Source organism: Lytechinus pictus, chromosome 13 (genome assembly GCF_037042905.1).
Source record: "Lytechinus pictus isolate F3 Inbred chromosome 13, Lp3.0, whole genome shotgun sequence".
Classification (NCBI taxonomy): Eukaryota; Metazoa; Echinodermata; class Echinoidea; order Temnopleuroida; family Toxopneustidae; genus Lytechinus; species Lytechinus pictus.
This window is the reverse complement of record NC_087257.1, coordinates 1,465,960-1,479,753: the sequence shown is the minus strand read 5'-3', so window position 1 is coordinate 1,479,753 and position 13,794 is coordinate 1,465,960. Positions and strand designations below refer to the sequence as shown.

The window sequence follows — 13,794 nt, the reverse complement described above, 5'->3', positions numbered from 1 at the left end:
GGGATATCGCGTATTAATGACGCTCTTAGCCAATGAAAAGGCCGGATTATGAATATCTTCATGCTCATGAATGTCAATGAGGGCTTATTTTTGTCTTCAAATGATCGCGGTAGGCGGAGCCTAATCTCATTTGTTTTGTGCTGAACGCGCACGCAGCTTTCGGTCTAGTAATATATTATAAGGTCTTTGACTAGACCGAAAGCTGCGTGCGCGTTCCCCTTGTAAAAAAGTACTGCGATTACCGCGGTACTACTGCGGTACTACCACAGTACTACTGCGGTACAATTGAAGTACTTGTAGTACCGCGGTACTACCGCGGTACTACCGTGGTACTTATGCAGTAGTACCGCAGTACAATTGAAGTACTTGTAGAACCGTGGTACTATCGTGGTACTACCGTGGTACTTATGCAGTAGTACCGCAGTACAATTGAAGTACTTGTAGAACCGTGGTACTATCGTGGTACTACCGTGGTACTCTTGCAATAGTACCGCGGTACAATTGAAGTACTTGTAGAACCGTGGTACTATCGTGGTACTACCGTGGTACTCCTAATCACTAAATATGGCTCAGAATATGCTTATTATCTGTATCAACATCCATTTTTACTAAATAAACTGGTTTTTAACATTACAAATTGTGATAGCCAACAAATTCCTCATGTATTTCTTGGTTTTTAATTTCTTATGTATTTGTTTGATATTATATTTTTTTTGTTTTTCTTTTTATGGAAAAAATATTGAACATTATTCAACAACTTTTAGCCCCAAATCAAATGATTGCAGTGATGAAAAAGAAAAATAATGAGGGTTTTGACTATTCTTTGAAAAAAAAAACAATTCCCACAGGATTTGTACACAAATTTATATAGGCTAATTAATCTTTACATGCAATATGGACATTGAACAGTAAAATCATGCGATGTAATATGTACGCGAAAAAAAACAATTCCCACAGGATTTGTACACAAATTTATATAGGCTAATTAATCTTTACATGCAATATGGACATTGAACAGTAAAATCATGCGATGTAATATGTACGCGATTGTTTGACAATCGTGATCACCTGAAGGACGCATGCGCGTATCTCGAAAAATCACGTGACGCGCGTGCACCTTTTTTATTGGATCGTAGAAAGGCGCGCGCGATCGTCTATTTTTCATTCAAGATCGATCTCAGCTTCACTATGCCGCCACCAGCTTCAGACGAGTTCTTCTGTCTTTTTGAATTTGAAAGCGATGACAGCGTCGAAATTGGACCATTTTCTTGGATATTAGACACGGACAAGGATGTGGATCCTGAAAGCTATGTCGATCAAGCTGTTGAAGTTATGTGGGTCAGTGGCAGCAAAACGGAGAAGTATCGAGCAACAGTGTTGGCTGTAAATAGTAAGTCCGTACGGTGTACCCATGCAACTCAGTCCCATGCATCATGCATGCATTACTATACGATAATTGTGGTCATACATATTTACAATGACGTACATGTCAACGAATAATGTCAAAAATACATATTCTCTGCATAAAATCAAATTGAAAATTATATGATCGGCTGCACAATCTCATAATGAACACATCTGATGTCATACAATATTTAAGTCTAAAGAATTTAACGTAGTCGTAGGCCTAGGCCCCTACATATTTTTCTTCAAGTTCAAATCGACTTTCAAATAGATCTAAACTTAAGTACCTTCCAAAAAGAAACTGCGTCTGCGAAGCCGAAGACAAACGTGTGCATGGCCATGGGAATGTAACATTATTGTTGACATGCTCACTCACTGCCACCATTCCTAATCCTATATATTCTTGTCATATGTGTAAAACACCTTGTGTATGTTAGTAGGGGGCCTAGATATCTACTTGTGACTCATTAACCCATCAAGGACGAGAGCTATTTAAAGCCTAAAGGCCAAATTGATCATTGTTTTCCTCTACAAATTGGCAACTCGTATTTGTCGTAAATTTTGTTGGCCATTATTCGTTAAAATATCACTACCATCCCACAAATATGCGGGGCTTAGCCTTAGGCACTGATGGGTTAACAGTCAATTGACATGGTCCATTGACTTGTACCACTACCAGTATTACAGTCAATGTACTATTAATTAGGCCTAGATCTATATTGATTCAAATTGTTATTTTGGTAAAAAAAGGTCTACAATTGCACACCCCCCTGGCATTTCAACAAATATTTGGCCGATTGAAATTTGCACAAATTGATGCTCTAACTAATAATGATTGATATGTGACAAAAATTTCAAAGAAATTCGAAGGCGGGAACTCACGATATCGCCTTATCGGTGTCAACATGGCAATGGCTGCGATTGCGATGCCGATGGAGAGTAGTTGTTGCCTCCGATCGTACAACCAATTGTGATGGATCACAAACAATTATAACGCTGTGAGTGTGATAACATTAACAAGACTTTTTACATTTTTTTCTGTTATTTTTTCCCTTATAATTTATATTCATAATGGAAAAAAGTTTATCACATGTTATGATCAGCGTTATTATTGTTTGGGATTGATCACAATTGGTTGTACGATCGGAGGCAACAACTACTCTCCATTGCGATCGCATTGGATGTCGATGCCGATATCGTAATGTATTAATCATTATTAGAGCATCAATTTGTGCAAATTTCATCTCAATCGGCCATACACTTTTGAAATGCCAGGGGGGTGTGCAATTGTAGACCTTTAGGCTTTACCGTTATTTTTGTTAACTGAATTTGACTTTGTATTTGAATGTTCTACTAGCTACTCTTCTATATTATAAACATTGTCTGTGATTTATGTTCTGATGTTCGTACATTGCCATGATGTTGGTATATTGCAGTGAGTGCGATGTAAACAGTGGCACTGACCACATGATCACGTAGTAGGCCTACTAGTAAATTTCCAAGACCAAGCCTCACATGCATTATCAACATGTCTGTTATTTAACTCCGGGCATCGCTAGCAGATTTTTTTTTTTTTAAAATTATTTTAAAGCAGTTTTTCGCTGCGCATTACTCCCATTAGACATTTTTGGCTCCGGATCACTAGCGCTGTCGCGCTAGCGATCCCCGGAGTTACATGTCTGTTAACTCCGAGGATTGCCACGCTGCGCGTGGCGATCCGAATCCACTCAAAAGTGAACAAAAAAAGTTCACATTTGTGCAGCTGAATTCAGCTTTAAAATAATAAAATCATGCAATACTTAATTACCACCAAAATATGACGCAATATGCTAGCTTTGCTGTGCCTCCATAAAAGAATCGGATTTCCCCCTCCATTCGGCACAAATTCAGTCATTTAATGGCTTCCGAGACTTCCCTCCCGTGGCCAACTGCACAAATGTGAACTTTTTTAGTTTTTTGTTCACTTTTGAGTGGATTCGGATCGCCCCAGAGTTATGTCTGTATGTGTGGCGCTGACGAGCTGCATGAATGATGAGGTAGGTACTAGAAATTGACAATCTGACATAAACATGATTATGTGCATGATTATTTTTTAGAAGTGCCCTAGCCTGTTAAAAAAAATTTTCGGGGTCTCCCTGATATGTTAAAGCAATTATCATGATTATGGAGTTATTTGAAAAGTGATTTTTGTATTAATTATTTCCATAAACCAAACCAAATGAGGAGTGGGAAAGCTCCAAGTGAGTTTGTTTGAAATTGTATAGTTAATTTTTTAATTTGTTTCAAAATTGTTTAAAGGATCCAAGGATAATCTCATCAGAAAAAGGAACAAGATGTGTGACGGGCAATCAATGGAGACTGATAAGGAAACTGGGAGAGGGAAGAGAAAGAAGAAACCAACACGCACATACATGTATTCATCTTCGGAGTTGGAGACGGATGATGAGGAGCCTCAACCAAAAGAAACAAAGGTGTGTGTACATGTGTCATATGATATCCCAACACTGGAAGTAATTTTTGATGACTGACAGATTAACAAAATCTTTCTATCCAGTTATCATTTACAAACTCATCAACAAACATAGTCAATAAATCCTTTACAGTTTACAGAAATAACATTGTTGGCTTTGTTTCAATATTATGCAGCTCAATCATATTTATAAACAAATGTTCTGGTTAAAATGTATAAGGAGGGATATTTGTTTTCAATTTGTAGAAACATGTTTTTGCTCTTTTTTTAAATTTCTTGGGTGCTTAATACAGATGGTTCTAAGCGTCTACATATTGCTAAATTTTTCTTCATGAAGTAACTGCAATCGCCAATGGTTGTGTAACTTGTGTGCCTAGACAATTCCCAAGATGCTAAACAGTACTATTTAAAAAAAATCATAAAATTGTTTTTACTTCTATCTTTTCCTTTTTCAGAAATCAAAATAAAAAATTTCACAGTGCAATGAGATGGCCAGGGATCTCAGGAAGCAAATGTTTGGTGCCAATGAAACGGTATGTGCAGCTATTTAAACACCTTGGAATTGCAACTTGCAAGCGTGATTAATCTAAGGTACCTGTTGATGCATAGTAAGCTATAAGTTTGTTCACATATGCAAAGTGTCCTAAAATCACTGTTATATGACAATTAACTAAATGCTCAGTCCTGGGCAAGTCCAAGATAACGCGCGTGTTACGTATGGGACATTTCAGAGGCTTTTATTTCCAGAAAAATGGTGTAAAGGAACTTTGATTGCATTGAATTTAACCATGGTGATTGATATCCAGGAGAAGTGTATTCATGTAAAAAATTGTGAGAAATGACCTTGACAATGAGATTTTAGAAGAGAAAATGTGTGCTGTTACGTATGGGACCAGAAGAAAAGAGATTTTTTTAATTTCTTTTTCAAGTTGAAATTGCTCAGAAAGTATTTCATTTAAAACCTTGAAACTCACTGTGATAAAAGTCACAGCACTCAAGTTTACCAAGGATAAATTTCATGTAAAAAGGCAGAAAGCTCTAAGTACAGGCTCTGATTAAAGACAGATATGACGTGTTACGTATGGGACATTTTTTCCCCTATTCGTTTAGTGTGTGGAAAGCGTATATTGGATTTTTGGTCTGGTTACCAAAGTGAAATAAGCTGTAATTAATCAGATTTGTTTGCAAATTGTCAGGAAAATGAAATTCCAATAAAATTTACAACCATAATCATATTTGATTATATTTTTCATTTTTATCTATTTTGTTTCATACGGGCATGCTGCTAATCAACCACTAACTGATTTGAACATGTATTTACTAGTGCTAATTATTATAGAAGTTTTGATGATATTTTTTTGTTTTTTTTATTTGGGGGTGGGGGCAATTTTTATACATTCACTGGGCTTTTAAGTTGTATAATTAAACTGTGTGAAAATGCCTTTTCTATTGTTCAAGAAGAACCACTTGAGTAATACCAGCTATAGATCTACAAACAAGTATGATCATTCTGTGCGAATATAATGAACCACCGTGCACCGTTCTTGGTCTATATTAGTGTATTTTCCCTAAATATGAAATGCCATGAAACAGTTGCATGATTTCTAAAATGAAAGCATACACACCCTTGCTTTTATCAAATACATCTTTACTACCTGTAGATTTAATCTTGAACAGGGGGGCCACAATATGAAATAATACACAGTTAAAATTCTTGATGTTGTCACAGTTTCTAACAAAACTTTTCTGAAAGGCTATTTTTTATGGGCATCTTCTGCATCATCACATAATTTTTGTAAAATTTGTTCTTTTTTGTTTTTTGTTATCCCTCTTCACTGTATTTATCTTACTCAGTAGCTACACTTTCCTCTGTAAAGATGTGAATTTCTTGATTGGTAGTAACTGGTGGAGGTAAAAAAAAAAAATCTGTCTCTGGTTCATTAGCAAAGCTGAACTTTGTTTTGCAAGACTTGTTTTCTTCCTCATGATTCCGAGGCTGACAGTAATGGCAACTGTCTGATTGTCATATATTTTCACCTTTCTTACAAATTAATAAATAAGAGGGTATTTTTTAATCAAATTATAGCATTCTTTCAATCTGAATCAGGTTCTTCTGGATGGCTTAATGTTGTTGCATTTCTTGAAGAACAAATGTGCTCCTTCATATTCAGATTGTTCTCAAATGAAGTGATGACTTCTGTATGGATTATGCTCTACCTAAATTAATATATTTTACACATTTCATGCTGATTTATTTTACCTACCTCTCCCCATTTAGAATGCAGCAGTCTAGTATTGTCTCAAGACAGTGGCTGCAAGATTGGGATGCATGCTGCAGGCTCATTGACCATTCATGTACTGAGAAACTATTGATGCCTGCTGCATGTACATTCGCATGCAATATATATGGGGATGTCCCATACGTAACACATTGTCACATACGTAACATTATTTCATTTGCTAATTAAAAATGGGTCTAATTGTTATTTCTTTTCTTTCTAACCAGTATCTAACTTCTTAACACAATAAATTAGAACTTCCCAGAATAGCACTGCAATAACTTTTACAAATTCAGAAATAAACTAAAAAAATGTCCTCAATTTGTTACGTATGGGACAATCGCTGATAGGACGCGACCTAATTTGCATAATTAATTGCGTCGTGCATAAATTTTCATACCAAATTAAAATAGATGATGAACCTCTTAGGTCCACATATTAATAAAATTTCAATTGTGTTCCTTTAAAGGTGTAGATCAGTAGTGGTTTAGGAACTCGAAATGTATTTGAAATCAGGTTAATGGGTATTTATATAAAGAAAACATCATTAAAGAACTATCGTGGAATTTTGGACACCTAATTTTACTTCTGTGTGATTTTATGAATGAAAAAAGGTTGATCTTGTATCCATCGAAGAGCGAAAATTCGTTCGTAAAATTCAAATATCAATACACACGGCCGTTATCGACTTTTGTACGTGGGCCACGTACAAAAGTAAATATCTGTTTTCTTTGATATTTCAGCCATTTCTGAACCGATTTTGATCAAATAAACGTGACATTTGTTTAAAATTAATGATCTTACTTCAGTATTTTTAGTTATTTTCATTCCAGCTCCCAAAATAGTTAAATGGTTCCAACGCCCTCTCGCCCACTACTGATCTTCCTCTTTAAATAATAATGATTTTTTATATTTGTCCCATACGTAACACAGCATTTCTAATTTATGCAAATTAAGTCACTGAAATTTGCATAAATTTGCATGATACAATTTATTCCTTCACAGAATTTTAAATTTCAACTATCATGCTTCAAAATGACACCAAACATTTCAATGTTGAGCAAAGATGAAATTTTGTCTTCTCAGGGGACCTTATCTTGGACTTGCCCTCCTATTGATTGCTACAATTTTAACACATTTGAATGAATCCTTTAAAATTTTCATTGAACATATTTAGCTAAGTAATTAAACATTATAAATGTACAAAGTCAATATATTTAGTTAGATAAGTATGCTAATTGCCATGTAAAATCTTACAAATCCTAATTCACAGTGAAACCTTGTTATTGGTCAAAATTAACTAAATCCTGTTATGACGAGGTAATTGCGCTGGTTCACATTCATAAACCATACTTTTTAACTAGTGTCCGATTTGTTATCATTCTGACAGAAAAAATCAAATGGACGTACGGCAACGGGAAGTGGAACAAGTGGTGAGATAATTGACCTGAAAAAGCAGTTGGAGAAATCAAGGAGAGAGACTGAGGATCTGCAGGTGAAGCTGACTAAGGAGAAGGCAGTTAGGGAAAAGATACAGCAACAGCTGTTGTTTTTGCAAGGTACAGTATTTCCTCCCATTATTTAGTATTCAAATGCTTGGACAATACCTCATAGTCATATACCTCACATATTCGTTAAACAAACCTTTAGTTTATGGTGCCCTTTTGAGCCCATTTAAATAATTCATGTTGAATAGTTGGTAAAAAAAAAAGTTGGAATGAGGGGACTTGTTCCATATGTTAACAACTCTGTATAAGCCTTCTGAACTTTGTGAAATTCATGGAGTGGCTTCTTTTTCTGAGGTATCCCAATCTCTCAAAGAAGTTTTCTACTTTTTTTTATCTGTGTCATGATCTTATGTTTGTATTAAATCTCCAGCTCTCTTCTCCATTCTAGAGTATTCAGCTTCGGTTTGGCAAATTTTTCTTCATATAATACCTTCATAGTTTTAAATAGTTCAATTTTTAGTGGTATGAATAAATATCTATGTTATTTTGTTTTTGTTCAAGGAGTGCCTAAATTCATCGAAACCTTTAAAGGGTTCATAGTGGATATGGAGGAGATGTCGAGACTCAAGGTATGTTGTGAATCTTAAGGGGTGGTCACACTGGACATGACTATACCCACGAATTTGCTGTATGCATGTGGTACGAACCAGTGCTCTATGTCTACTGTTCACATATTTGCCAATGCCATGAGAAAGCAGTAAGAATCCGATAACACTTCCATCAAGAATGGAGAAGAACCAGTACGATGTCTTGCGAACTCAGTATGATTGCAGTAAGAATGGTGGACAATACCTATGACATTCTTACTGCAATTGTACCAAGTGTGTAACCCTCGTACTGGTTCTTCTTTCTTGATGGAAGAGTATCGCATATTTACTGCTGTCTCACTGCATTCTTGTGGCATTCGCAAATATGCATACAGTATGCATTGAGCATATGTAGGTATGGTCGATACATGGCGAACTACGATCGTACAGGTTAATACCGCAGGCAAATGTGTACAGCATTTGTGGGTATAGTCATGACTGTGTGATCACTCCTTTAGGCAAAGCGATTCCAGGCCAGCGTGCATTTGTGTTTATGATGAATTACTCTGGATGGATCGTTATATTGTATAGGTCTATGAAAACTGAATCAGTGGGAATTAGTAAATATTTAGAAGTCATTTTTTAGAGGAGGAAACATGCATGCAAATCTCTTATGCTATTTGCTATTTTCTGTTTGCTTTTGTTTCCTTTGATTGCTTGACCTACTTTGCAGTAAAATCTTGGTAAATATTTGATGGTATGAAATATGGATTTTCGTTTTCATTGGCAGGCTGATCATGAAGAGATGCACTGTCCATCAGGAGGGTCATCTACATCATCCTCGCCCGCTCGTTCCTCGCCCGCTCGTTCCTCCACCCAGTCCTCCACCCAATCCTCGCCATCATCAGCACGACCACAGGTAATTACTTCATGTATAAATATTTTAGTTCGACTAAGTGGCCCAGATTCAAAAAGAAAATTTGTACATAACCATGATTAACATTGATTACTGCTCGTATACAAGATAACAATTTCTAATTATATGATGGTTCGAGCTTGCAAATCGGCAAAATATTTCAGAAACATTTATTTGTTGCATTAAGTGTGTACTGTCAATATTGTTAACAGTATTTAGTCCTCACCAGGCCAGGTTAGTCTATAGCCCGCACCCCCCCCCCCCCACAAGAAATCTCGGCCCCTTATAACGAGGTGTTTGGGACCATCGATTTTACCTTGTCATAAGCGGTATCTCGTTATAAACGGCAGATTCAATAACACATATAGAAACACATTTACAATTGGGACCAAAGGATTCTCCTCGTTATAAGCGGTACAGGGAAACCCCGTTATAACGAACTCGCTTATAACGAGGGGAATCCTTTGGTCCCGATCGTAAATCTGTGTTTTATATGTATTATTAAATCTGCCGTTTATAACGAAGTACCGCTTAATATAACGAGGTAAATTTGATGGTCCCGACCACCTTGTTAAAACAGGGTTACCTGTACTTCATTATAAGCGAGCTCGTTATAACAGGGTTTCCCAATATCATGATCACTTCTGACAGATGTACCCGTCCATTATGTAATTTTTACTCAGATTACAAAGCTACCAGCAATTTTGATTTGATAATATTTTCTTCATTCATTGTTCGTTTATAGTGGAAAATGTGTGCCATCATGGACATTACATATTTGGGCAAATTATGTAATGGATCCTGATGGTACACATTTTATGAAATAGCTGAACATTTGATGAGCCAAATGTTTGTAAACTTGTAGTGTATAAACTTGTTCATAGCTTTGTATTCAAAGTACAAGTTACATCCTTTAAATTGTGCGATAGCGGAAGCAGGATTTTTTATAGTTCGCAATCGAAGATCCATCTAGTTCATATTTGTAATGTCTTTGACTCTGGAATAGCCCGTATCAGCCTACTTATTATAAAAAGATATCACTGCCCAATCTATGCAGGGCTAGTGCTTAGCTTTTTATTTACAGGTGAACATAACACATTAAATATATTTGATCATAGACTTGTGTGTTGTAGAACCTAACAAGTTTGTGGCTAATACAGAGCTTCTTTCTTATTTCTAGTGGCCAAATAAAATTTCAAGTGGCCATTGGCACCCAAGTCGTGCTATGATTCTCATTTACCTACCTTGACTATAATCTTTTTTTTTTTGTTTTTTACGTGTTCCTTTGCAGGTCATGTCAAGTCAAAGTTCCCAGGAGTGTCATCATCGGAAATCCGCATCGTTATGCGGAACAAAGTTGGCAACGAAATTAAGTTGGCCAAACGTAGATCTCAACCGAAAGAGAACCAAGCCAAAGAAAACCAAGCCAAAGAATTAAACCAAGAACCACAAGATGAGACCGAATGAAGCACTTTGTCAAGATGACTAATTAATTAATAATGAGCTAAGTCTTGTTACTTACTAATTATCCCCTGTTCACTGTCCAGAGGAGGCAAATTTGCGCGACCTGCCACATTCTTCGCACCATTCAGTGACGAGGTCAGTAACATGGGCCTGCCGAACACTGCCAGCATCAGAGGACTTAACAAGCACATGCATATTCTGTTCCAAATATAATTTAGTATGATCATCATGATGCGACCTATCCGAGTATGCCATGTTTGGTACGTTTCTGGCACTTCTGAATCGCCCGTCGCTCCTGTGTATTTTTTTGGTTGATTGGAATATGTTTTAGACCACAGGCATTGCTATAATGCTTGCTACAGACCAACATTAAAAAAAATAATAATAATGTTTTAATAGGGGCCAGAATTATCCTTATCTGATATATTAAAGGTGCTCCTGCATCGTTTATCATACACACAGTGCCATCTTGCGCACAAACTAGCCTAGTTCAAAATGGCGATCTGTAGCGTAGCATCCCAACGCTTGATGATCTTTAACATTTCACCTGTTTCTAAAGCTATTTTGATAAAAAGCTCTTCATGGGCCATCACATCAATTCTAGGCATGTATTGTGTTTTCCGTCCAGCTGGTACTAATATATTAAATTTTATGTTTTGGCATGTGGATATCAAATGACAGTGCGCACGCATCAATCAGTGTTCTTTGTTGGCACCCTTCTAAACAAATAAGTGTCAAGAACTTTCTTGTTGAGTAAATTTTGATCTGATAAGGAAACAATTTGAGATTTTTTTGTGCAAAAAATGGCATTTATATATGATCTACGGATAAAAGCACAAATTCACCTTGAAGAATGGAATCAAATCAGACTAACAAGAAACTACGTCTCTTGGAAGACATCAAAATTTATATGGGGAACCTAAATTGCCTCAAACATGCATTAAAATTTGAGACATTTGGTATTGTTAATCTGGTCTTTAAACAAAAGCGAATGGAATTAAAATTGCTTTTGTTATGATTTTGAATGACGGGAATATACCAAATTATTTCATGTTCCTGATTGTTCCGTACTCTATTTGCCAAAGATATTGCTGAAATGTATTCATTGTGTGCTGAAAAATAACTTTGATAATGTGTATGCGTTTGACGCCATTTATTTAAGTGGCAAATTTCCTCTCGTCCTTTAAAAACTTTGCCTTGTGCCAAATAACAAAGTATGCTCATGAAACATTTTAAAGGCATTGTCTTCTATATGTGTACACAATATATTTACCCTACTTATTTGTTGTGTAAGGTCACATTGATAAAGTGCTGTAACAAATATTGTTATATTATTGATAGATTATCTGTAGTAGTTATAAAAAAGTACTAAAGTAGAGATGTTAGATATCTTCATGTTTTTGTTGCAACTCAGTACAGATGTTTTTAACTACAGTTTTGAGATATTATTGATAGATTATCTGCTACAATTTCTACATATATGATTCATTTATTTATTTATGATTCATTATTTTAAATAATCATATTTTACTTCTATTTACTTACCTTGTCAAAGATTTTCTTTGCTCTTCATTACCTATAATATATATTTATGTTCAGTTTAATTCTCCACTCAATTCAATCTTTATTTGGAAATAAAGATTGAATTGACTGTATTATTCGTGTTAATTATATATTCAAAAAGCTGCATCACTTCGCCGTGATCCCTCGCATAGGCCTATAAAGTTGATTCTATCCTTTGGGTTTATGTCAGGTTTCTATAGCTTCTGACCATACGAGCATTGAAAGTTAAGGGGTTTATGGGACGAATTATCGACTAGGGCCGTCCATAGCTCAGTCGGTAGAGCACCGGGCTAGCAATCCGGAGGTCTCGGGTTCGAATCCCGATGGAACCCCATTTTCTTTGCTCTTTATTACCTATAATATATATTTATGGTCAGTTTAATTCTCCGCTCAATTCAATCTTTATTTGGAAATAAAGATTGAATTGACTGTATTATTCGTGTTACTTGTCAAAGATTGGAAGGAACTTGATTGATGTATGTTTTTGTTCCAACTTGGATACAAGTACGTGTTTTACAACTCAACAGTTCTTGAAAATTTTATAGACTTTATATGAAGCGTAATCTCAACTTGCCTTTACCATAAACATTGTGCTCGAACCTAAAACTCGTTAGTCATAGTAGTTATAAAAAAGTACTAAAGTAGAGATGTTAGATATCTACATGTTTTTGTTGCAACTCAGTAGAGATGTTTTTAACTACAGTTTTGAGATATTATTGATAGATTATCTGCTGCAATTTCTACATATATGATGCATGTGTTTAGTTTTAATGGTTTTAAATAGTCATGTTTTACTTCTATTTACTTACCTTGTCAAAGATTGGAAGATTTATGTTTTTGTTGCAACTTTGATACAAGTACGTGGACAGTGTTTTACAACTCAACAGTTCTTGGAAATTGTATAGACTTTTTATATGAAGCGTAATCTCAACTTGCCTTCACCACAAACATTGTGCGTGAACCTAAAACTCGTTAGTCATAGTTGTTATAAAAGTACTAAAGTAGAGATGTTAGATATCTTTGTTTTTGTTGCAACTCGAGTACAGATGATTTTCACTACAGTTTTTATCATGTAAAATATTAAGCATATAACTTTAACTTGCCTTTACTTCAACCAACCATTCAGCCATTGTGTGTGCTAAAACTTCAGGAATCCCGTTACCTCAACCAACCATTTAGCCATTGTGTGTGCCAAAACTTAGTCATGTTAGTAAGAAAGTACATGATTACAGATGTTAAAACATATATATATATATATATATATATACATATCTCAAAATAAACTTTTTATAATATTAATACTTTTGTAATTTTCTTATTACTGTGATTAAGCTAAATGAAATTGTGATCGTTTTCATAAAGGTGTGCAAGTACCGCAGTAGCACCAGGGTAGTACCATGGTACAGGTACCACGGTACTATCGCAGTACTATCGCAGTACAGGTTTACAGGTACAGCGGTACTACTGCGGTAGTACCGCAGTATAGGTACCGCGGTACTACCGCAGTACAGGTACCGCGGTACTACCGCAATACAGGTACCGCGGTACTACCGCAGTACAGGTACTGCGGTACTACTGCGGTACTACCGCAGTATAGGTACCGCGGTACTACCGCAGTACAGGTACTGCGGTACTACCGCAGTACAGGTACCGCGGTACTACC

General features: G+C 35.9%; 1 protein-coding gene and 1 non-coding gene across 2 annotated transcripts; both read left to right on the top strand.

Moving 5' to 3' along the window:
- The first annotated feature begins 1,163 nt into the window (after window positions 1-1,163).
- LOC135156349 (uncharacterized) lies at window positions 1,164-13,430 on the top strand. The gene is made up of 7 exons (XM_064108531.1): window positions 1,164-1,390; window positions 3,703-3,875; window positions 4,330-4,407; window positions 7,544-7,712; window positions 8,163-8,230; window positions 8,979-9,107; window positions 10,396-13,430. Exons 3-7 carry the CDS (start codon window positions 4,363-4,365, stop codon window positions 10,540-10,542), a joined length of 558 nt encoding a protein of 185 aa, XP_063964601.1. The 5' UTR covers window positions 1,164-1,390; window positions 3,703-3,875; window positions 4,330-4,362; the 3' UTR covers window positions 10,543-13,430.
- On the top strand, window positions 12,393-12,463 carry TRNAA-AGC (transfer RNA alanine (anticodon AGC)). The gene has a single exon. It is a non-coding gene; the product is annotated as a tRNA-Ala (tRNA).
- Window positions 13,431-13,794: the final 364 nt, after the last annotated feature.

What these genes read in the sequence shown, in the direction of transcription:
- LOC135156349 (XM_064108531.1), top strand. Translation starts at nt 4,363, where the DNA reads ATGGCCAGGGATCTCAGGAAGCAAATGTTTGGTGCCAATGAAACG. An exon ending in TGTTTGGTGCCAATGAAACG is followed by an intron (nt 4,408 to 7,543) that starts GTATGTGCAGCT and finishes TCATTCTGACAG; the next exon opens with AAAAAATCAAATGGACGTAC. An exon ending in ACAGCTGTTGTTTTTGCAAG is followed by an intron (nt 7,713 to 8,162) that starts GTACAGTATTTC and finishes TTTTTGTTCAAG; the next exon opens with GAGTGCCTAAATTCATCGAA.